At 39.4% G+C, this 26,226-nt stretch overlaps 1 protein-coding gene across 8 annotated transcripts in view; it reads left to right on the top strand.

The window, feature by feature from the left end:
• NCKAP5 (NCK associated protein 5) overlaps positions 1–26,226 on the top strand; it is a 604,332-nt gene that overhangs the window by 313,787 nt on the left and 264,319 nt on the right. For all 8 annotated transcript variants that reach the window (XM_028744493.2, XM_077935496.1, XM_077935485.1 and 5 more), the window contains one exon: positions 13,717–13,850. In XM_028744493.2, the coding sequence (XP_028600326.2) occupies positions 13,717–13,850 (134 nt within the window). The remainder of the gene's footprint in view (positions 1–13,716; positions 13,851–26,226) is intronic.

The following is a 26,226-nucleotide window of genomic DNA, read 5'->3' as shown; positions in this document are numbered from 1 at the left end:
TGCAAATTCCAAGGATATAATTAAGTGTTTCTTAATTTATGTGTTAGGATGTGAATTAAGTTTAAAGCAGTGACCGTTTTGTGGGTACAAGAATTTCAGTGAGAGCTTACATATGGTGTGAAATTAAAGAGGTTAGCAAATTGCTTAGAGGCACAGTAACCACTGATGTCACATTTCAGGAGTTGATGATATGGTAGAGACTATATGTTATATAGATGGTAGAGACTTTACTCTAGTGGGGGCCCATCTGGTGGCCGGACATGGAACTGGGAGTTGAAGGTTGATGTACACTAATTTCTGTTCACAGCCAGATGCCTTTAAGTATGGTCTTCTCCAACCATAGAAGTGGTTTGGAGGCATGAATATGCATCTAGGAAAAGCCCAATGCAGTTCTGCCTCTTTGGGCAGCCATTAACTCCCAACTGTATGTTTCTCTTCTTCCCTGCTCCATGTTGGATACAGATAACCTACCATTTGAGGGCAGAAGTAGTCCTTCTGGTGTTATGTATTCAGATTAACTGCTTTGATGAGAAAATGAACTGTTGTACCAAAGCTCATTTCATTGTTTTGCCACTGCTGTTTCATCTCTCAGGAGGTGGGTATACTGTGGGCTAATGAGAGAGCAGAAATGTATCTATAATGAATTAGTCTAGTTTGGGAATTATTGTTTTTAGGTAGACACATAAAATGCAGTTGTAGTCTACTAAATGGCAAATACTAAATGTGGTCTATTCAATGGCAAATCTAATTGTATATTTATTGCTAGTCAATTATTCCATGACATATTATTTAAGAAAGAAAAAGTTAACTTGGGCTATAAAAGTCAATCCCTTTCTTTCCTGTTCTATGTATTTTCAGCAAGTGGAAAGTTTTCCCAAAAGAAGCACACTTACAAATTCTATTGAAAATGCCCAAGGGAATATATTATTCACCCTGCTTCTTCATAAAGAATGCCACTCTGTAGTGCTTACCAGAAGAAGAACAAGTGAAAAATACTTGATCAAAGTTCCTTCGTTCCTCATAGGTGGAGTAAACTGGACAGTCTTTCCACAAGAGAAACAAACGGAATCCCTCTGCTTCCAACATACTGAATATCTTTCCAAAAACACTCTTTCTACCTTTGTTCTCATGCCTTATTTGCCTCTCCCTGTTCTAAAATACATGTTCTTCCAGGAAAAAATAAAAAATAAAACCTCAATACTCAACAGTCCTCCAAATTCCTCTTTTGACCCCTGTCATCTTGCTGCTTCCACAAGTTACTTCCTCAACTGATAAACTCAGTCAAGGATACCGACAATATGTAAACCCACCTAAATCTGAAATAATTCTTATGAACTCTGCCCAGAATCTACCTGCCTGCTCTAACTACTTGCCTAACATTTCTGAGACACACTCAAAATCCTGTATGTGGCTGAAACCACAGCTGCTCTGCTCTGCTCTCTCCAGTACCACACAGTCTATGCAGAGACTATTTCTTTTCCTGTGCCCCATAACAACTTCCCTAAGAGTCCCATAAATGCTCTCCCTTCTACTATTGTTGCAAGACACTTTACACTTATCCACATTTTATCTGCTCCCTGACCAACCCACAAGCCCTTTTGTCACTGCAATATGCTTAACATGAAAAATGCACAGCAAAGCTCCTTTATTTTTCAGTTGTCTTTTTTAAAAAAAATAAAAATTCTGTGGTTGTCCTATAGCTATTCTGTACACTAATGTTCAAAGGATTTAGTAATGGCATCAATTCACAGATATCCCCAGTGGTCCCTAACTATTGTAGGTGATCCTGGGATAGACACAAGCCAAGTGCAAATGCAACACAGTCTGATTACAGGTTAATTAGATGGATTGGATCCATCTCTTCCTCTCCTCTCGTTTGAGCATTCTCCTCCCAGTTTTGAATATAATTATGATTAGCAATGCATTTCTGCCAGCATTTTCTCTACCCATAGGTAGCACTCATTGCAAAGCTATTGTCTGCAAAGTTTCTAAACTGTGCTTTGGGCTATGGTTATCAATAATGTTGGTGCAGACATATTGGACTGGTTCACTCATACCACTAAACCATATTTTAGTGCTATATGAACAAGCTAGACTAAGCCCAAGCCAAACTTCTGCCTTCTGTAAACCCACCCTGACACCCTTCTCCCCCACCCCCGTGTGTGGCCAGAGGAAGGACTTCTGCACAATCTCTGGTTCATACACAATGACAAACCAGGATTTGTGTAAAGTGAAATTAAATGCTGCAGAAATCCTTCTCAATGCTGTTCAGGAAAAGGAGAGTTTAGAGGGGAACCATGTAAGCCATGAACGCAGTGGATGTAGCCTACCTTGATTTCAGCAAGGCATTCGACAAGGTGCCCCATGATATTCTTGTAAAGAAGCTGGTAAAATGCGGTCTTGACTATGCTACCACTCAGTGGATTTGTAACTGGCTGACTGACCGAACCCAAAGGGTGCTCATCAATGGTTCCTCTTCATCCTGGAGAAGAGTGACTAGTGGGGTGCCACAGGGTTCTGTCTTGGGCCCGGTCTTATTCAACATCTTTATCAACGACTTGGATGATGGACTCAAGGGCATCCTGATCAAATTTGCAGATGACACCAAACTGGGAGGGGTGGCTAACACCCCAGAGGACAGGATCACACTTCAAAACGACCTTGACAGATTAGAGAACTGGGCCAAAACAAACAAGATGAACTTTAACAGGGAGAAATGTAAAGTATTGCACTTGGGCAAAAAAAATGAGAGGCACAAATACAAGATGGGGGACACCTGGCTTGAGAGCAGTACATGTGAAAAGGATCTAGGAGTCTTCGTTGACCACAAACTTGACATGAGCCAACAGTGTGACACGGCAGCTAAAAAAGCCAATGTAATTCTGGGCTGCATCAATAGCAGTATAGCATCTAGATCAAGGGAAGTAATAGTGCCACTGTATTCTGCTCTGGTCAGACCTCACCTGGAGTACTGTGTCCAGTTCTGGGCACCACAGTTCAAGAAGGACACTGACAAACTGGAACGTGTCCAGAGGAGGGCAACCAAAATGGTCAAAGGCCTGGAAACGATGCCTTATGAGGAACGGCTAAGGGAGCTGGGCATGTTTAGCCTGGAGAAGAGGAGGTTAAGGGGTGATATGATAGCCATGTTCAAATATATAAAAGGATGTCATATAGAGGAGGGAGAAAGGTGGTTTTCTGCTGCTCCAGAGAAGCGGACACGGAGCAATGGATCCAAACTACAAGAAAGAAGATTCCACCTAGACATTAGGAAGAACTTCCTGACAGTAAGAGCTGTTCGACAGTGGAATTTGCTGCCAAGGAGTGTGGTGGAGTCTCCTTCTTTGGAGGTCTTTAAGCAGAGGCTTGACAACCATATGTCAGGAGTGCTCTGATGGTGTTTCCTGCTTGGCAGGGGGTTGGACTCGATGGCCCTTGTGGTCTATTCCAACTCTATGATTCTATGATTCTAAGCCCAAGTCTTCATGCAGATCAGCCCAATGCTAACCAGAGTTGCTTTGCCTATGTTGAAAGAAAAGAGATCATACTCATGTGGGGGAAGGAGTGTGATGGTCCCAATAACCAATTCATTCCCTCAGCTTCTGTTCATGATCAGAAAAGCATCATGGAACTGTTATAGGCTCATCATGGAACACATGGATATATTTGGATATATTTAAATCTGGAATTTAAATTTCCAACCAATACAAATTTGAGTTGTACTGATTTAGGAGTAAAGTCTATCAGAATTATCCAATATATTATTAACCTCACCCCCACAGCTTTAACACAATTATTGGTTCAAAGGGTTGACGATGTGTCTCTAAAACCCTGTATTAGCCATAATGCTCATTCATGTTATTAGTGTCACTGCCTTCCATCTCTCTCATTAACAGCAGCCAATATAGTCATTAAAAAATAGAAGCTGTACAGAAATTAAAGCCACACAGCTAAAAACACTCTTAACACTTAAATTTCCCCCAAAGCGATCTCCATGCCTCTTGGAAAGCTGTAGAAACTTGGGAAGCCTACAGTTTCTCACAAGTAAATCCATGAGCCTAGTTATAGGATAAAATAGAAGGAAGGAAGGAAATGCAAAGCAAACATAGTCAATTATTGCATCACCCTCCCTCTGTTCCCACTAGTCTGAATACCAAAGTGGCTATCCTGGTAGCAAAAACACCACCTTTCCGACTAGACGTGGGATTTAATATTGTTTGAACACTTTCCATGTGCAACAGTGATAATTATCTGAAAATATTTGCTGTGTCTGATCATCCTAATAGTCTGAAGGTAACACACAGGAAAAATGCATTCAGAATGAATTAAAATATGTTTCATTCAGTAGCACAATAGCAAGAGGATATACATTTCAGAAGTCTAAAAAAGGTAGCTTATAAGAATAATTGCACCTTTGATTTATAGTAATCAAATGTAATATCTGGCAATATGAGGATTTCCAGAATTGTAAGGAGAGGGGCTGCCCAGCCAACATGCCCCAAAAGCAGTGATGTTTGTTCACTGATCAGCCAGTAATCCAGATCATATGGCACTAGGAGCAGAGAAGTGTATTCAGACAAGTTCTGTAGAATAAACAGCTGCAATGTGAATAAAATACCTAAGTCACAAGACATGATGGAAGCTTTAAAAAGGTTTCAGTGATACCTAGGGAAATATTCTGAAGTGAGAGGTAGCAAAATATTGCAGGCCTACACAGGTTCTTTAGATGTCATTCGTCTAACATTATTCTGGAGCTGGCAGCTATCAAGGTAGTCTGGAAAGGAATTGTCTCTCTTTTAGGACACTGAATCATGTGATGCAGCATTAGGGTTATCTGTGAGTTTTGCTACTTCGTCAAGTTGTCCTGTTCTTCTTCAGCATCACAGAAAAAAAATGGCTGGATTGACAGTAATTTATATTCACTACACTTTATGGCTGAAGAGGTATTGCAAAGCATGTTCTGGGCAATCTATTTAGAATCCATTTCTGTGCTCTGGATAAGAGGCATTTCATTGATGTGCCACGATCAGTTTCAAAATTGGTTTGAGTAACTAGCTACAACAGAGATATGGATGACACCACTATATAATGACTTGCCTGAGACTAAACAGGATGCCTTGAACCATTCTCTTCAATCTTTTTGCATAAATTCTGAGCAAACTGCATCTCCGATTTGAATTAAAGCAACATCTGGAGATACCAATCACAGTAAGACAGAACATTAAATTCAGTTCTTATATTGTGAAGTCAGACATACTAAAATGTGAGCTATTCCTTTTTCTCATGCAACCTTATATATCATCACCAAGCACATGAAACGTTTGCTACGTGCAGCTGAGATTGAGCTATAGCAGGGGTCAGCAACCTTTTTCAGCTGCGGACCATTCCACCGTCCCTCAGACCATGTGGTGGGCCGGCCTATTTTTTTGGGGGGGGGTGAACGAATTCCTATGCCCCACAAATAACCCAGAGATGCATTTTTAAGAAAAGCACACATTCTACTCCTGTAAAAACACGCTGATTCCCGGACCGTCCATGGGCCGGATTGAGAAGGCAATTGGGCCACATCCAGCCCACGGGCCTTAGGTTGCCTACCCATGAGCTATACACATACCTGTGTGTATTGCTCTAAACAAAAATGCTAATTGATAATGTTATTTAAATACATAGTGAGCAAACTTCAAATCCAAACCAACTTATTGTTTATGCTGCTTGGGTACACTAAGCCTTTAAGACCCAGCTCAGCCAGTCACAACTGGTGTGGCAGTATTGTTGGGGGAGAACTTAATAGGCCCATGTATTGTGTACATGGTTGGATAAGGTAGTGTATATGAGATATCTCTGCTCAGCTGGTTATCTAGGAGTGGAAATCTTTCCCTCTCCCCTTCCATCACTACGGGAATTCTACACATCCCTGTTTTTCTTTCCAGCATTGCATCTGGCCATATGGGAGGAGCAGCTTGAGGAAGTTTCCATCAAAAAAATGGAAGGCAAGGAAAAGTTCAAGGCCTGCCACTTTTCCACTCCAGATCACACTGTCCTTGGGAATTGTGTTGTCAGAGTTTATTACATGCATCAACCTGTAATGTAGCCTTACCTAATATGTAGGATTTACTTGCTGCATTAATTCCAATTGTCAACCTGAAAAATCCTTGTGCGGAAGCATAAAGGAGAAAGATGACATGAGTGAGAAAATGTGGGAGGCACAGTGAGAGTTGAAGGACTGTGCTTCCCTTTTACACCACTGGTCTTTCATGCAAACTCCTTTCAATGCAACATGGAAATATCATGAATGCAAAGAAGTCATGATATTGAAGTGTCATGAAAAGTGCCACAGGAAGGAGTTAATGGTTCTGTATGATGTCCATTGAGTTTCATAAAAAACGGTGTCATTGGCATTAAGTAGTGAACAGTATGGTGGAAGTGGCCACAATGCAGAGTGAAAAATGGTGAGTGATTAGGCAAATAAAAGCATAGGGATGAGACAAGGAGAATGGAACAGAGTTGTGCCTCCTTTTGTCTAATACTCAGGCTGTTGATCCGAACAGAAGCTTGAGAAGCCCATTAAGTGGTAAATCCTTGGTGGAGCCACACCATATTGTGTATACACTTCTGCGTTTGACTTTTTATGAAGGATGAATGGTCTGCATTGAGTATATCACTAACATACCAGTAAGTCATTACAAAAATATACTAGTTCAGAAACTGCAATACTTAGTATTTATCTACTAGCAGAGAAACATATTGTAACTGGATCAAGACAGAGATTACATATTATAAGTATTATTTATTTTGCTATTGATTTAACCTTATCTTTCACACTTGTGAACATTAGATTTTTGTATAAATTATTTCTGGCCTAATATCATTTCCAGTTTTTATTTGATCTCAAAAAACATTTCATTATGTTTAATTTAGGGAAATGAGATTTCTTTAATTACTGCCTCTAGAAGCTATTAGAAGCTCAATTACATTTGCAAATTCATTTTTGAGTAGCTTTATGGTTTTAAGATAAAAAATTAAATGATATGAGTATGTGAGCTTTCTTGTTCATTGAAATGACATTCTCTTCTTTTCTTACTTCTTTGTGGTGCATATACATCAAGGCAGGGAAATATACCTTTGAGTAAAAAAAATTAATTAGGCTAGGAGCTTAATATCAGTTTCAAGAACTCAAACTTGGCTCTGAGCTTCAAATTTGAATAAACAGTAAAGATTTCATTATAGGAAAAAGCCTTGTTAAATACATTTATCACATCCCTTCATGTGCCATTGGAAATACCATAAATAGCTTGATCTGAAAAGTCAGCAAGAGAAAAGATGGATACCACTGATGCAGGTGTCATTTCTGAATCTGATATGGCTCGAAACAGTTATAGTGCCATAGTGAATTATATACATATTAGTGCTTTGATGTCTAGAGACCCAGAGTCTCCAAGTAAGACTGTAAAAGGCCATCTACCTAGTAGGATTTGTTTATTAGTCTGTGGAAGATGACAAGCAGCTTTAGTAGTGTCTCTAGTTTTATTGGCCCTGGTTGCTTGTTTCACATAATTAAACAGCTATTTGGCAGTGATACCTTTTCATTTTCCAAGTCCTGCCAGGGTTGCACAGCTGGAGAGAGCAGGAGCAAAGCTTAAATGCCTATTGCTACTTTATGTTGTTTTTGCCTTTTTGCATATACAGTAACTTCACATGTAATAGCATTCTAAATTTCTAAATACAGATTAATTTTATACTTAGAATGAAAAAAGAGCTTCTTAACAACAGTTACTCTGTTGCACAGATGCAATTAAAGCTGTGCACAGTGCCAGATAAATAAAGCCAAATTGGAATTGAATAAAGTCACTGTCCTGCCACTTGGTGGCAATTTTGAGCTACTGCATAGCGAGTGCTGGCATCAAGGAAACTACTTTAATTCACAGACATTTGTTTAGAAGAACTACATCACCAATAACACCATTGACTAAGAATGCGAATCATGAAATCTACTGTCCATAAAGCATCCCACCAGAATTACTGAAAATCTTACAGTTCCTTTCTTAGTCATCTTAATAGACAAATGCAAATAAAGCACACAGAATTTGTAATTGCCAGCTGTTGAATGGATTTCTGTTCTAGTGACAAGAACTGTTAATTTAGGAGTTACTTAGAATGGAAACAGAAAACATAAAGCTGCCCTGATTTACAAATTGGAAAATAACTGGTCCTTAGTTGAAGGGAACATTAAACAGAAATCTACATTATATTGCCACTACCAGGGCGACGACTAGGAATGTTTGGTTGCTTAAAGAACAAAGCATGCTTCACATCAGTTTCTTTGAGGGATGGGAAGATCATCTGTTCAGCTAGAATTAGAAGTTTGGAAAAGGGATGGTGAAGACTGGGAATGTAGCCCAGTAATTAAGAGGACTAAGGGGCAAAACCCCCAGAAACAAGTATGCTGCAGGGTAGGCAGTGGCCTGCAAAAGAGCTACTCAAAGGATAGGTAGAAATATAAATAGGAATGATAGTTTTTTTAAAAAAAATGGCAGCGAAGGAAAGGGGCTACAGAGAGGGGGTGGGTGGAATGAGGTGCTGTGGAGACTGGCTGGTTGAAGTAGTTGTGGCTGAGTGAGTGGTAAAAACATGCAGCTGAAGGAAGAAAGGGCTACAGATAGAATAAGATAGGGCAATCCCTTGCATAAGGTCTGGAGACTTGAAGGTCTGCACAATATTGACAGGAGAAAGCCAAAGGAACACAGGGTAGCATCCCTTATGAACAAGCTTCTGGAGGCATCATGCCACCTGGGGTAGGACCAGAGGCAAAAGCACATGGAGCAACAGATGCAGCTCTTACCCAAGCTATATACAGTACCATATTCAAGCGACACAAAGGGTGGAGGTTATTACACACATCTCTCCATCCAAGCTGTAGAAATAGGCCTGGAGAGGATTTGTGGCCTGGGGACTAGATAGGGAAGCCTGGAGTCACATTCAGCTTCTAGGTTTGAGGTTGCCCACCTCTGGTCTGAAAATCTAAGTCTCCCACTGTACAGCATTGTAGCCTGGCAACCCTAGCAGGGAATCAACGGCCAATAAACCATGGGAGTAGGGTTGGATTTTCCGTAGAACTAAACCAACTACTCAGATTTGGGTTTCAGTGCTTCAAAATGGAGAGGGTTCAGCAGCATGCATGCAAACTCCACCCACATGCATGCAGCTCCCCTTCAGACCTCTCTGCATTCAGCACAAAGGTTTAAAGAGGAATTAAAAGTGTATTCACCTAAACCTGCTTAGAATCCCCGTTCAGACTTTCCACTCAATACAGGGAATTCTGAAATGGACATATTAAATCCACATGCATTTGTCTTTGAACATTTAAATAGGTGAACTGAAGAAGAGAGAGAGAGAGAGAGAGAGAGAGAGAGAGAGAGAGAGAGAGAGAGTATTTAAAATAGCTAAAGTGGACAGTTTTTAGATCCTATCCTGCAGATAATTCTTTTATCTTTTCATTCCCCTCCCCCTCTCCTTAAAGTGCATACAGCAACTATAGAATGTTTAAAAAGAAAGGCCTTTCTCAGTCCATCGCCACAAAGTTATTACAGTCTATTTTGTGTTACTTCACGCTACTTAAATTTAATCTATAACAAGCGCAACTGGAGGGAAAAAACCTGCAAAAGATAGCTGTCAGCTTTAGCAGCCCATTTTGGAATGGTAATGAGAAACCAAGGCATACTAACTAACTAATCTAAGGGAATTGAAGAATTGCTACTTGTCTAATGTAGTAGAATGATTCTACTGTAAGCAGCTTGTAAATACTGAAATGAGCAGAAAACCCAATGCGCATTTCTCTCTCTCCCCCTCACTCTCCCGCCCTCCTCAGACTTCGGGGTGTTAGTTGTTCATGCTGTTGAAGCCTACAGTCAAGAAAGCTGCAATATGCTGCAGAGTTGTTTGTCAATGCCTAAGTTTATTTTCGTAAAGAAGTATTGATTGCAGGATGAGAAACATTTAGTTTAGCAGCAGTCGATGAGGAGCAGACAAAGGGCTGTCTGTGCTCTGAGTAATTTAAATTGTATACTAAAAGGTACAACCCCAAATATATATTACTGTGAAAGACACTGGTGTGGCACTGTGTGCGTGGTATAGTGTCATTAAATAATTTGGTCACTAGGTGGCACTGGGCTTAGTCATATTTGGAAAGAGTCCGGAGTTGCTTATTGCTCTCTGTTCTCATCTAAGAGAGGCAAAATAGTTCCCATCTAGTAGGCCAGGGCAGTACAGTGGTACCTCAGGTTACAGACGCTTCAGGTTACAGACTCCGCTAACCCAGAAATAGTACCTCAGGTTAAGAACTTTGCTTCAGGATGAGAACAGAAATTGCGTGGCGACAGCGGGAGGCCCCCATTAGCTAAACTGGTGCTTCAGGTTAAGAACAGTTTCAGGTTAAGAACAGACCTCAAGAACGAATTGAGTTCTTAACCTGAGGTACCACTGTATATGGTTTTCAACATCATGATATATCACAAGCTAAATATCATGATATGAGATACACACACACACACACACACACACATATACATATATACATATATCTATGTCAGTGGAGGGCCTTCCTGGGCCTCCCTGCGGCGGCGGCAGAGAGTCCTATCGTGCCTCCTTGCAGCGGCAGAGAGTGCGCCGCACTTCCCCACAGCAGCCAAGGGCCTTGACGAGGCTACCTGTGATGGTGGAGGGCCTTAACATGTAAGCAAGTAGTAGATTTAATAAAAATATTAAATAAACTTCCATATAATATATTTTCAACTAATTTAAGAGTAGTTGATAAGTGATTTACTAGTCAAGTTGCATTCCCCACTCAGAGGCCTAAGTGCAATCTGTGTATGCATAAACCCCACTGAGTTCAACTAAACTTCGACTTTCCTGGGAGTTAGCCTCATTGAATTCAGTAGGTCTTGCTTGTGAGTAGAGATGCATTTGCTTGCACAGCTTACCGAGAAACACCGTCCTCATTATTCTCACGTAGTACCTAACCTCCAATCAGCATAAGGCTAAATCTTCTCCACTCCATTCACCCCCTCAGAAGCCCCCCCCAAGCCCTGATTACACCAATCTCCCCCTTTTTATCAAAGGGAAGGAGGGAGGACAAGCAAGCAAAAATATAGTCTCCTTTAAATACATTTTAAAAACCTTCATTTTTAATACGGAGGAAAGCTATTTAGGGGGAACCAAAAACATAAACACCACCAGAAAATTAAAACAAAAACTCTTTCCCCTCATTTTTTCACTGGTGGGGGTGAGGAAATAAAGAAGAGCTTTCCAGTTCTTTGTTTACTTTGCTGCTGGATCTTTGACTGTCTAGCCTTAGGGGTTTCCTCCTGGATTTTTAGCAGGGCTCTGCATAATTAGCTGAGCTCTAGAAAGAATACTGGTGGAGATGAAAGAGTTTGCTGGTTTGTGTGAGGGCTTATCTCATTTATTATCAGTTAGGAGAGAGGAAGGAGAGAGCAAACAAAGCTGGAGATACAGTGCCTGCAAGTTATACAGGCCTCGGCCCAGTATACATGAAGGAGCGTCTCCACCCCCATCGTTCTGCCAGGACACTGAGGTCTCTGGCGGTTCCCTCACTAGAGAAGCCAAGTTACAGGGAACCAGGCAGAGGGGCTTCTCGGTAGTTGCACCCACCCCATGGAACGCCCTCCCACCAGATGTCAAAGAGAACAACAACTACCAGACTTTTAGAAGACATCTGAAGGCAGCCCTGTTTAGGGAAGCTTTTAAGGTTTAATAGACTACTGTATTTTAATATTTTGTTTGAAGCCGCCCAGAGTGGCTGGGAAGACCCAGCCAGATGGGCGGGGTATAAGTAATAAAATAATAATAATTATTATTATTATTATTATTATTATTATTATTATTATTATTATTATTATTATTATTACCTGTTGCAGGGTCAAAATAAAAGCTATGTATCAAAACCACCAGGAATTTATTGGAATTATGTATAATTTATTGGTGGGCAAGGAAAGGTTTCCAAGTCTCTTCTTCCAGTGACAAATTCTGTCCTGTAAAAGCCCCCTACATGTTCCATATATTAATTTCTTTGGATTTATATACCGCCTTTCTTCCATCATGGTATACATTCTTCCAAGGTGATATACATATGTTTTCAGGCAGTCACCGATCTAGGCACCGACCAGACCTAGACTTGTTTATTTTCAGGAAGCTGGTAGCTTCACATCCCTCCAGACCACAATCCAGACTCCATAACCAGCAGTTATGGATTTATGAAATGCATGTCTGCCCCTTTAATAATGTGTAGCCCCATCCTAGCTACAGTTGATGAACTTCAGTATTTGCGGGTGGGTGGGGGCTTGTGGTTTTGCAAGATTATGACATTGGGAGATGCTAAACATTTTTATACTTACTCAAAGCTCTCTGTAAGTAACATTCTCAGTATCTTGCAGGATTGTGTTATGGGGTAGTAAGAATAAATATTAATTGGCCAATTTAATTAGAACACTAAATTTCTTTTATGGAACTGTGTTTTCCCATTTAAAAACCCTCACTTCCAAGCTTTTATGTGTGGCTAGCTAGACAGAAGTTCTTTGCTATCTGTGTAATTCCCCATATTTTACCAGAAGTAAAATATCTTAGATGTTTCATTTAATCCCTTATATACTTCTGGCATGTTATCTGTTTGTTTATCTTTATGATATGTCTTTTAAGATCAGTTTTCTGACTTGTGATGCATGTATTTTTGATTTCTTGCTTACTACGATTTTAAATTTATCATATAATAAGGTGTAGAGCTGTAAGACTTACACTAATAATGGCTTAACACCAAGAAAGTTTTATTATTCTCTAATGAAACCATGTCTGTAATTTGGTGATACATTTTTCTAAGCATGTCATAAAATTTAGGTCAGCACCATCAGGCATACATCAAATCCTTTGGTAGGCTACAAATTGCACAACATTGTGTTTACAATTGTTTTTGAATAAGCATGTACACATAAATAGAATGCCTGGTGTGATTCCCCCCCCCCCCCCAGCATTCCCCTGAATTTCTAATTTTTTCATTATAATTTTGCGGCTGAACTTTTGATAAGCTATGTGTAGGACTCATTGATGATGCCACTACATTATGTATGTAAGAAGAGTTCTGCTGGATCAGGATGAAAGCTAACATAGTCCAGAATCCTATTCCCACAGTGAGCAACAAGATGCATATGGGGAGCTGGCAAGTGGGGCTTGAATGCAATTAGTATTCAGAGGCACATTGCCTTTGACAGAGAAGGTAGAACATAGGCATCATGGATAGTAGCTTTTGATAACTGTATTCCCCATGATTTTGTCTAATTTTTTAAAGCTCTCCAGGGGAACACCTAGTACCAGGGATAATAGCTTAACTGATGCACAGGAAACTGAGGTGGTGCTCCAGAAACCTGCTAAAGGACAAAAAACTACAAGAAGGAAGCAGCTCAGGGTTTTAGTTGTCTCTGTACTGATGTACAGAGTCTCTGTACTCATGTACAGAGTATGAGGAACAAACAAGAAGAACGTGTGCTTTTAATATAGGGTGGCAAATCTGACTTAATAGGCATTACCAAAACCTGGTGGACTGGAATGTAGAAATGGGGGTGGGGCATAACCGTTTTTTGCATTGTGAAAGTTCTGTTGAAATTTGAAAGCATTGTTGAACAGTTTTGTTCTCCTGTTTTTTTTTTTAAGCGCGAGAAGCTGATACATGAGTTGGAGGAAGAGCGACATTTGAGACTTGAAAGTGAAAAAAAATTACGAGAAGTGACACTGGAATCTGAGCGCAACAGGGTTCAAATGAGAGGACTGCAGCAGCAGTTTTCCAGGTATGCTATTAATTTTTGACTCATTTTTTAAAATGTTCATGCACATATGGAAACAGTAAAAGCTTGAAGTTGTATCAAACTAAATTATTCTCAGAGACCCAAATGAAACAAATGAACCTGTGCCATATCCATTGATTTCAATGGGTCTACTCCAAGTTGGACTAACATTGGCTACAACCTTGAATCCTGTCCTTGTCTACTTAAATGTAAGTTCAAATATGAAAGTAAGAATTGTCTCCAAGAAGCTGTCATCAGGACCCAGGCTGTAAGTCTGCAATCCTTAACAGAACTCTCTTCCTGAACCTAATTTAAATCTGCGAGAATGGGATTTACACAAACTAATTAGATGCACACTTGCAACATAAATGGCCATCTGGAGTATGGAAAAGGTAAAAGAATGGTCCTGAACTTACTCATTTTCTTGATTAATAAATCCAATCTTTAATGTAGATGAAAAATACCTGGAGAAGCAAACCTAAACTTGTGCATGTTATGTGTCCTATGTACATTATTGCATGTAAAGGTGAAAGGACCAGCTTCAAATTAGTTCACCAGCCACGAATAAGCTGCCATTAGTTTAAGTGAGATAACTGCCCCAGGCAGCAGTTGCATGGAGAAAGAAGTGTGTGTGTACTGTGTGTGTGTACATACGTGCGCCACACAGCTTGCTCTGCATTCTCTTACTTGAACCTGTTGCCCTCAGGTGTATCATGTTGCCGGTGCTGAAACAATATTCAGCCACCAGTCTAGTTACCTTCTGTATATGTGTGTAGGAAGAGCATATTGTCCTTTGCTTTGGGCAGTAAAATGTCTTGGACTGGCCCTGACACCATGTGCATCTTTACAAAGAGGAATAACATAGCAATGGTGATTCATGCCCTACCTACATCCCACTCAGTCTACTGCCATGAGTTCTTTGTGAGGTTGCTCTTTATTTGTTTAAAATATTGTTATTTGTTTTGCCATTTATCGCATCATATATATGCTGCCTTTTGTGCATAATAACAGTATATGAAAACACAATGAGACCCCAAAATTCATAATGAAACAGCAGCTGCTACATCAATAGCAAGTAGTTAAAAAGGATCCAGCTGCTATTAATGGCCAGCAAAAGGCCTCCAAGAATAAATGTGATTCCTGCGAGTGCAGAAAAATGCATTAATGTGGGTGCTTGCGTCAGTTCAGAAGGGAGATTATTTCACAAGAACCACAGACATTCCAGGTCATGTTAGCCTTCACAAAGATACTTACACAGCCAATTACGGTAATTTGTGTTGTATGTGGAGAAGTTCTACTGTCTGGAAATTTCAGCTAGTTTAGTTGTAGTGGCTTCAGTATTAACCAGTGCAGCCTGCGCGGGACACATACAATGTCAAAACTGCGGTTACTTCACTGTTTTCCATTTAGTTTGACCATTTTTAAACCTTAAATGGTCTGAGGTTATACATGTTAAAATCCTCCTCAGAAACCCATGTCCATCTATTGGAAGCATGGGAAAAAGCTTTCTCTCTGATAGAAACAAGCTGCAGTGTGTACGCAGTAGGGGTGTTCTTGGTGGTCTTTAGGCATCAGGCCCTTCCAGCCCTTCTCCAAAGAACCTTTGGGGTAGTCTGTTCTTTTATCACAACTGATTGCTGCTCTTAACTGCAAGCTTTAATGAGTTAGATGAATATTTTTAATACTTAAAAGGCTACTTTGAATACAAGTGCTTATAAAACAACAGATAAAAAGTCCCATCTTAGAAACAGCATTTCCCCTTCAAGTTCATGCTGGATGGAATGTTTCTTCTAAGATACTCCTGCTGTGACATAGACATGTTTTCGTTCTATGAAAAAATAGACAGATTTAGCTGATTTATCAACTGGTGTTTCTTAATCATGCAATGGGCTTACTTTTAAATTTGTTTTTTTTCTGGGCTTTTATGATACTGTGACATTCAACAGTTCATAATATTTTGGGAGCTGATTTGGTTTTATTATTATTATTATTATTATTATTGAAAGGCAGCTTATAAATATTTGAATAAAATAAATATAAATGAGGTGACACTGTGCCTTGCACTTCTGGCTTTTACCTGACAATAATAGAAAAAAAGAAAAATGGGAACCCACCAGCACTTGCAAGTTTCTGTTTCTAGGAAGAACTATTTGTTCTTGTGCATGCACTGCTTGAAATTCATTTGGTTAAAAATGTAAGGCCCAGGGCACCTTCTTCTCCGTCCCCCTCATCATCAAAGTATATTCAACCCATCTGTATAACAACAAAGCACGAAAGCATATGAAAATCCGTCAATTGCCCTTTTTTGTTTAGTGACAGTATAAAGCTGTCTCTTCATATGCTGAGAAAATGTTAACGTATCATATAAGCTGTCAGTTTGAGTGCACAGGTCTTCCTGAATGCATGTGACTTTTGAAGCCAGGGGTGGTTTTCTTTTTTCTTTTTTCCACTTTGATTGACATTCCAACTCAGCAGTATCTCATTTCTGTTACCAACTCAGCAACTCAGCATTTCTTCCTGCATTTTTTTATCATCTGAAATCCTTATTTTTAATGTATGTGTAAACCTCATATTAAAAATGGCACTGTGACTACAGCCACACTTTTAAGTGCCCGACTACTCAAGAAAATGTTTTTTTTAAAAAAGAAAGCCATGTGGCTTCAGTTTACGCTGTTGTTTGCATGTAGGTTTTACATGGTGTGCTTTCCATTATGCTTGACATTCTACGCCACCACCATTACCATTCTGTTCATTATCCCATATTGTCATTGTTGGTGGTTGCTTTCATACAGAATCATGTTGGCCAGGTCTACTAAATCATCTTTTCCAGTATAGTGCTTTCTGATTGGTTTAAAATATACTAAGTGCTTCACATAGGTCAAGACAGCATTTTCCTGTTTCATGACATAAGAAGCAGCCTAACATTGAATCAAACCACTGGACCATCTATCTCGGTACTGAAAGGCAGTGACTCTTCAGGGTTTCAGACAGGGGTCTCCCCCAGGCCCTTCTCTAAATGATTCTCTTTTAGCTCTGTGAGGAGTTCAACTACTCTCTTTCTTGAGTTTTGTTTTGTATGTTATTTCAACCCAGCTGTCTAGTGGTATGTGCTGAAATGCCAAAGAAGACTCAGAAACATCTGAATGATTTATAGTGTTATTCCAGCAAGAACATGAAGTTGTATGCAGGGTATAAATGTATTACATCGTTCATTTTCTGCACGGCCTTATTGTACCAAGTGCTTGTTGAGCAAACACGCTCTACATATGATCCATGCAAACGATCAGATGTTAGAGCATTGACTTTGGCTTTTTTATTATTTCAATTACTATGTTAGGCCATGGAAGGCAATAAAAGACATTACTACATTAACAGTCCCTCTGCAAACAGTTATTGAAGCTTTTTGTACTGGTGTTTTAAACTTTTCTTTTCAGTTTTAAACTAGAAAAAGCCAAGCATTTCAGTGAAGATGGCCTTAATGATAAGCATATCATTGTGGGGGAATATCCTATGCATGCTTACTTAGAAGTATGTACTGTGGTGTTTACTCCTAAGCCTTGCAGTGCAATTCTGTGCATATTTGCTCAAAAGTAAGTACCACTGTGTACTGTAGGGTTTACTTCTGGGTAAATCTGTGTAGGATTGCAGCTTGAGTTTTTAATAATACACAAGCAAAATGTAGGAAATCAACCACATTTGGGTTAGAGGGAGTCTGACAGATAATACGCGCTGTAATTCCAGTTTCAGTGTGTGTTTCTGCTTTCTGCTGGTCACGCTAAATATTAAACAAGGTTATGCCTGTCACTTCCAACAGGTGTGAATACAAATACTATGAATTTGGTAACACATTACATAGGATGACAGCCTGTGTCAGCTTCAGGTGCAAACATCTTCAGATCCTTCCCGTTGTAATTTTGATTCTCTCAGAGTTTGGTTTAGTGATGCTAGTGACATACTGTCAGCTTAACAGTGAAGAATTAATTATCAGATTATTAGCGATAATGTGATAGTTTGCATTTACTGAAGATTAGTCTGAAAAGCGATGACAAACCTAGACAGCATCTTTAAAAAGCAGAGACACCATCTTGCCGACAAAGGTCCGTATAGTTAAAGCTATGGTTCTCCCAGTAGTGATGTATGGAAGTGAGAGCTGGACCATAAAGAAGGCTGATTGCTGAAGAATGGATGCTTTTGAATTATGGTGCTGGAGGAGACTCTTAAGAGTCCCATGGACTGCAAGAAGATCAAACCTGTCCATTCTTAAGGAAATAAGCCCTGAGTGCTCACTGGAAGGACAGACCCTGAAGCTGAGGCTCCAATACTTTGGCCACCTCATGAGAAGAGAAGACTCCCTGGAAAAGACCCTGATGTTGGGAAAGATGGAGGGCACGAGGAGAAGGGGATGACAGAGGATGAGATGGTTGGACAGTGTTCTCGAAGCTACTAACATGAATTTGACCAAACTGTGGGAGGCAGTGGAAGACAGGAGTGCCTGACGTGCTCTGGTCCATGGGGTCACGAAGAGTCAGACATGACTAAACGACTAAAGAACAACAACAACAGAATGCCATTCTTTTTTTCCTCAGCAAAGATTTTTATCAGGCAGAATTACAGGAGTAAGCAATGGAAAGCAAGTCTATCAAGTCAGTTCTCAGTATCAAAACTAATGGTAGATCTCATGCTAAAGCAGTAGGCTACTTTTGTGTACTTTGACGTGACAGGCTGGGGCTTGGGTATGGAGACACTTTGCTGCGTATTTACGGTACATAATTATGGTGCTTCCTAGGGTAGGATTGAAAGCACACTGTGCTGCCCACCAGGCAGTATGGTGAACAACTGCATTGTGTGCATGATCATGTGGATGGTACACTGGTGTCAGGTCTAAACAATGAATTATATGGACCAAAAGCAAGCAATAAAATATATTATGTTGTTTTATGATTGCCTGAGATCTTACCACATAAGCTTAATTAGATGGTATGGCATCCCACATCTATGCACTGTCAGTATATCCCTATAGAATCTAGATAATAAAAGCCCATTTTAATGTGCATTTTCAGCCTTCCTTTCCCTTCTCAGTGGAACCTCAAACACTCATGGAAAACTCCACTGAAAGTTGATGTGCTTTCCAGAGCAGTAGTTATCCTTAAAGAATTGCCGCTAGAAGGAAGAACAAGGTGCACACAGTCTTTTAAATGTATGAAATGTGAATGTGTACACAGTTGTCCATGGGTTTATTTATTTTTGCCAGCAGTGCACTTTTGTGATTACTGGCATTGCTCAGATCATCTGCTGCATAATAGCTAGAGATGAGTGGCGTTTTCTAAGGGAGTTTCTTTCCTTAAGGATTTTTGTTTTCTTTTAGGTGTAGCCCCTTCCTGCTAAATAATTCTGTAGGCTACGTCCATGGATGTGAGCTTAGTTCCAAGAAAATAAGTTGTGTATTTCTTCTGATATTCATAGATGAGGCTGTGGGGGGAGGGTAGGAAGTCTTCTTAGCTGGAAAGGATAAAACATTCATCAGAAAGAAAGTCTTGAAAACAACACACTACTTTGAAAAGGGAGAGAACAGGGAAGGGAGGGAGGGAGAAATAATGGTTTATCTTACCATCTGTCAGAGAACGGTATGATAAAAGATGGTACTGTTCTTTAATGCTCAAAGTGACTTGGGGCATTCTTTATTTCATTGTGCTTTCCTTGCCTACTAGCTTTGGGGTTGTGCCCCACTGCTTTTGCATGCTTTCTAATAGCCTGGCTGGCTGCCATTGTTCTTAGCATTACCTTGTTTGTTGACACTAATTTTCCTGGACCTAGTATGAACTCTGCCCTGGACAGACGCCATCACAGAGCACATCCTGCCAAGACTTGCCTTCCCAGCTTTCACCCTGGTATTTGCTTCCAAAACACACACTAAGGACGAGCAGATGTATCTATTTCAGTTTCTCATCTCCCCCCCCCCCCCAAATCTATATTTCAGTTCTCCACATTTCCACATCAGTTTTCATTTTCTTTTAAACTCTCCATAAACATTTATCAGCAAATTTCTCCTAATTATACACAAATATGCTTGCATAAAAAAAAGCATTCCCTTAGTGTAATGTACATTTTTGCTTGTTATTTTACTAATAGATCAGTTTTATGCACATACTACCCATGTAATGTATTTTTGTGCACATTACATGGCCGCAAAACAATACTGTAATATTTGGAGAAGGGTGAATTTGAAGGATAATTGTGCTTTCATTCCCACATTGCTTCAGAAAGTTTGGAATAGGTAGGTTTGCTTTTAAATGCAATTCAAATCTAATTTCTACCCCCTCTGTAATAATCTCCGATAGTGAACACAGCCACTAGTCATAAATCTAGGAATCAGAGTAAACGTTGACTGCCATTGGTGAACATTTACAGTTTTAAGAGTTAAGGGATGGTAGCTGAAGAACCTTCCATTGGTTTGTAATGGAAAATAAGGATGTGAACTTTAGGTTAATGAGAAAGTGGTGTCCTGTATGATTACTCATTTTATTTATTTTGCATGTACATCATCCTGGAGTGTATTACTTGGATGGAAGTGATAATCGTAATGCTTACATAGGTGCCTTTTAGGATTCCATAGCACCTGGTCTCATCTACATAAGCAGGAACATTGCTTCTTCAAGTATTTGTGGCCCAGGAAGCTAGGAGGACATTGAACAAGCCAGTATTGTTACTGGCCACATTTTCAGTTCAGATGGGAAATTCCAAATATATATAGGAAGGTAGCCACTTCCAAGGCAGCTCACATCTTATTAAAACACAAAATACTGTAAGCATAAAATCAAAATGCAAAACTCCACATGTCTAAAAATATAATGCTACCAGCAGCTACATTGTCAGCAAAATAAAACAGAAGCAATCTCATTCAAAAGCTGACCAGACTAAAAAAAGTATTTAGGGTTTTCCTAAAAGTCAAAGTGTTTCATTTTTTTAAAGTATACATTTTGTATTATTGTATATGTGATTCCTTATTGTTGTATTTTCAGATATGTATATAAATATCTTATACTTTGTACAAATTAACCTATTATTCTGCCTGTTCAAAGTGTAAATAATGCATCTGTAGAAAATACATGTAAGAAATCAGAAGTCCAATTAAAGAAGTGGCTAATTTCTCCCCCCCCCCCCCATTTTCAAAATAATTTTTATTTGGTTTTACAAACTTAAAATTCTAACCATACCAAAACAAATCAAACAAAACAGTTACCGGTAAAAGATTCCCCCGAATCTCTGGACTTCCCACCTTCCCTTCCATGGGTTCTGTTGTTACCCATTTTCTACTGCATATTTTTTCAATAATCCAAATATTTTTTATAACTCCAGTATATTCATAGTTCTTGTTACATTACAAGTGTTACTGCAGTCCTGCTAGTGTTTACAGCTGCTTACAGTGGTTTTCTAGATAAGCTATAAATTTTTCCCATTCCTTATTAGCATTTTGGTCTTCCTGGTTTCTGAGCTTTCCGGTCAGTTTTGCCATTTCGGCGTAGTCTAACAATTTAATTTGCCATTCTTCTCTGGTAGGGACATTATCTTCTTTCCATCACTGGGCTAACAACATCCGGGCAGCTGTGGTCGCATACATAAAAAGTCTTTTTTGCTCCCTTGGAGCACCTTGTAGGTGCTGAAATAAGTGGCTAATTTCTAATACATTTTTGTCATCTTTGTTTTGCTTTCAGGAAGGGATACAATAGGACATGCATTTCAAGAATACTACCCATAGGCATATAAAAATGCAATATTAGGAAGTTCAGTTTTAGCATGGAGATAAGCAACTGAGTAATGGGCCTTCGCTAGTCTGCTTAAATTCTTTACATGTTTTGAAAGCTTCTTTAAAGAGGTCCTGGGAAATGAGTAATATGTGTCTGCCGTGGGCAAAAACATAATAATTTACTTGCTTGGTTTCTAATTCTCTCTCTCTCTTTCCTTCTCCATTCTGTGTTTGAAAGTGAGCATTTAGTATTGGCTCAACCCTATCATATCATTACTCTGGCAATCTTGTCAATTGGCAACTATTTCGTAGATCCACAGAATAAAGAGAGTGGGTGTGTGTTTTTAACACATACGCGCGCGCACACACACACACACACGGGAGAGACTAACCAATAGGTTGATAATTACGCAAGCTTCAGTTTGTATTGAAATCTTCATCAGACAGAATGCATTCTAAATACCTAATAAACCCAGCACAGAAACTTAAGTTACGTATCTGAGGACCAAGCTAGATGTTACACAGCAAGAAGTGTGTACCAGTCGCCTGGTGTGTTTCTGTATGTATGTTTAATAAAGTGTGTCAGGGTAAAGCAGTGAGATATGAGCAGAATAGCACAGAGCACAGAGAAATATCTCCTTAACTCTTTCTCTTCTGTTAAAGTTTGTTCTCAAATTGCTGTGCACTCCCAGGAGAAAACATACTAGTGCTAGTATATACTAGTAGGTGGAAAACATATTGGGTGCTAAACTTGGAATGGGAAATAACCAGCGTGAAGCAGCGTCTTCTCCCTGACAAAGCCTGACCTGGCTGCCAATTAGGTTGCATACATGCTGAAAGCAATGGGTGCAGGTTTTTTAAATGCGGTGGAGCTAGTGGTGGAGTCCAGCGTAGTGCTAAGTCTTGTTCAGTCAGCACAAGGATTTCTGCTTGTGGAATAGCACTGTATTTTCCCTGTGTGTCCCCAAAATCTATTCTAGAGTTTTCCCCAACCCTCTGGAGCAGATTTGGACATGGGAGCTTATAGGTAGAACAGAGAGAGAAGGTCCTGTTTTGCAAGTGGAAATCCTTGTATTAACAGGATTTGATACTTGAATGTAGGTCTGCTTCTGACCACCCTCTTAATTTTTCTATGCTGTCAAACCTATGCAGGCTATTAAGAAAACATATTTCTGTAACAGTTAGTTGATGGTCTCTAAATTTTTATGTGGTTTTGCTATTGTAAACCGCTTTGTTATTTTTTATGATATAGTGTTTTATAAATAAATGAAATAAGCTTCTAGAGTGCCAAAGGTTTCCCATCCTTCATCTTGTTTTCTCTCAGACTTGTGTCTGCCCTCGGCCTAGCTATTCTTGTCTGTCTTCTCAGTGCCACCTGCAGACACTGAAGCCTTACCCACTCAGGTGTCTGAATCTGCTTGGCTCTGGCAGTGAGTGACACAAGGGCCAGTCAACCAGTGCTGTATACACTTCAGCTTCAAGAAGGAGAAGGTGTGTGTGTGTTGATTTTTTACTTATATAAGTGCTCACCTGTTATATGCTGCATAAGTTCAGTTCTGCTATGAGCCTAAACCAAAGAAGAAATGTCAGGAGAGCAGTGAATCGGCTTTCCCCCCAATGGGGGTCTGTTCCTGTTGAATAATAATAATAATAATAATAATAATAATAATAATAATAATAATAATAATTTATTATTTATACCCCGCCCATCTGGCTGGGCTACCGCAGGCACTTCTGGGCGGCTTCCAACAAAATATTAAAATGCAGTAATGCATCAAACATTAAAAGTTTCCCTAAATAATAATAATAATAATAATAATAATAATAATAATTTAATAATAAAAAACTTACATAATTTAAAGTATTTGAAATTTATAAGAAAAAGAAATAAGCATTTATTATTTTCTGGAGCTATTGAATGTTTTGAACACAACTTTGTAAAGGTTAAAAAGAAATAATAAAAGTTTGACCTTATGAAAACAGACAATCTTCAAGTCCTCCAGGTTCTCAAACAACAAAACAAAACAAAGCTTAAACCTTTAATTTGCCAATATAATTGTGTCACATCTTGGTTTCAGACTCTCATGTAATATCTTTCAAGTTCCTTTTGCCAGTAATACAGAGAGTTTTCCATAATAGGAAATGGGTGTAGTTGTGAATTGCTTGCAGCGCCAGAGCAGGAGAATCATATACTGAACATGTGTTGCTGTAGCATTTCTTCATGTTTCATCTAACATAGCTCATATTCACACACTGACACATTCTTCTTGTTGTCGTTTTTAAAAAAAAGATTATTTTGCCAGACAAGTATGTACCTTAGTCACAAAGATGAGCAAAAAACAAAATTTTCTCCTAGTCTTTCAAATCCAAAATTCTTTTGTAATCATACTGTCTAGTATTGGTTTCCTCTGGGGCATGGAAATCCTTTAGACTTGTCTAAGTGTCTAATTCTTGAGTCACCCTCAGAATTATACCCGCAATCTCTGCATAATGCCAGTGTCACATCAGAAAATATTCACAGGTTAAAATAAATGGTTTTCATTCAATACCATGAGCTTTTCATTATTGTATGTGTATAATAAATTCAAAGCCAGCATAAATTTATATGGCTTACATTGGTAACACAGCACAATCACAGTCTGCACATTGTGGGTCATGGGCTAGCCTTGGAATACTTTACAGTTGCCAGAATATATATGTCAAGTTGCATGGAGCCAGAGATTTTTCCGGTTTCAGCAACTCCTTCATTTCTCAAAAGACATACAAATGAGATGCCTGTGATTCCAGATCAGATGTGACTGTTGTGGGCAGAGATGCATGTATACAGCCTGGAGGTTCATCATCATTAAGCTCATTAGTTGCTTTGTGCTACTGTCTCAGATCAGATTTAATAGTAAAATACGGCATATGGAAGCCAAAATAATTAAAATAAGTAGTTTGAGATAACCAGACCATGTGATATGTGCTTCCAAAGATTCATCCTTAACTCTTTGACTGAATCGGTCCTATGGCTATTTTTTTAAAATGCTCTCCACTTTATTTACCTGGCAAATATGTACAATAATAATTTATTATAATAATAATTTATTATTTATACACCGCCCATTTGGCTGAGTTTCCCCAGCCACACTGGGCGGCTCCCAATCAAGTGTTAAAAACAATACAGCATTAAATATTAAAAACTTCCCTAAACAGGGCTGCCTTCAGATGTCTTTTAAAAATAAGATAGCTGCTTATTTCCTTGACATCTGATGGGAGAGCATTCCACAGGGCGGGCGCCACTATCGAGAAGGCCCTCTGTCTGGTTCCCTGTAACCTCACTTCTCGCAATGAGGGAACCACCAGAAGGCCCTCGGCACTGGACCTCAGTATGTTTGCCAGTGCAGGATCGTACAGCTCTATATCTACACTGCAGATAAATAGAACTGTAAATGTTCTATTGTCTGAAACAAACATTGGTTATAGCTCATGGCTTAGCTTCAGGCAGCAAGACCACAACAGTACTGGAGAAGAAGTGTAGCTGCTTCCATTTCCTCTCTAAGAAATTGTGCACTCGTGCTAAGCTGTGGATTGGCTTAATGCTGTGTGTGAGCTGGTTCAATTTGTCCTGTAAGAGAGTATAATGATGTGCTACTGGGGATAGAAACTATACAAAAATGGGTGTAAAAATCAAGTATCCATCGAGCCTGATATTTATTACAAGTTTGATGTGTTTCATGACAATACATATGAGTTTGGTGACAATAATATTTTCAAATTTATCCTTGTCAGTCTTCCACATTAATTGCTTTGGCATCTCCAGAAGATGGTTGGGTTATTTTTGTAAGACTGTAGTGATACATGAGCAATTTATAGACTTTGCTTAATCTGTTGCTTCAGGGGTTTTTTGAGACCTTAAAAAGTAGAGAAGCTATAGGGAAAAAATACACCGTGGATAAATATGATGGTATTCTGCCAACACCATCCTGTAAGGCAGAATGCATAGTCAACACTGCAGAAAAAGTCTTGAGCACAGAAGACAAAGGGCAGTGTGAGTGTTCCATTTAATTGACTTAAAGAAGCTATAACATAGCAAGAGGCTTAAACTACTTAATTGCTACTGTACTTTGGTTCAGACTTCCCTAAAAGGATTAGTGACATTTGGCAGTATCCAACTAAACAGTTCTGCCCTTGCAAGAGCTTTTAGCTGCAGAATGGAATTTCCTGCACACCCACTCCCCAAATCTGCTGCACAGGATTCGGAGGAAACCCTGGACAGATTTAGAGTGGGGCACGGGTAGTGGAGGAGAGGACTTCAAGTATGCAGCTTTAAAGTCCTTCCCCCTGTCCTCGCTCCTGCATCATGGGAGACACCAAACCCCATAAATTGCTAGCCCCCTCTGCTGGGTTAATCCCCTGGCCTCTTGTCAGAGCTCTGCCAATGCCTAATACCCTCTCATGTTCTTGTATATTCAGAGATAGCCCATGGATTGTTTTGAATATATTTTTAATTTTATTTTAAACAGCTTGCACATCTGTTTGTTTCTAAAGCAGACATACATTATCACAGTGCACCAGCTTATTGTGTATGGGCAGCAGTATTAAATGTGCATTTCAAGGCTGTGTGTACATCCCTACCTTTGTTGAGTTTGGGTG

The sequence above is a fragment of the Podarcis muralis genome, chromosome 1 (genome assembly GCF_964188315.1).
Source record: "Podarcis muralis chromosome 1, rPodMur119.hap1.1, whole genome shotgun sequence".
In the NCBI taxonomy this organism is placed as follows: Eukaryota; Metazoa; Chordata; class Lepidosauria; order Squamata; family Lacertidae; genus Podarcis; species Podarcis muralis.
The sequence above is the reverse complement of the archived record's forward strand: the minus strand, read 5'-3'. Positions and strand labels throughout refer to the sequence as shown.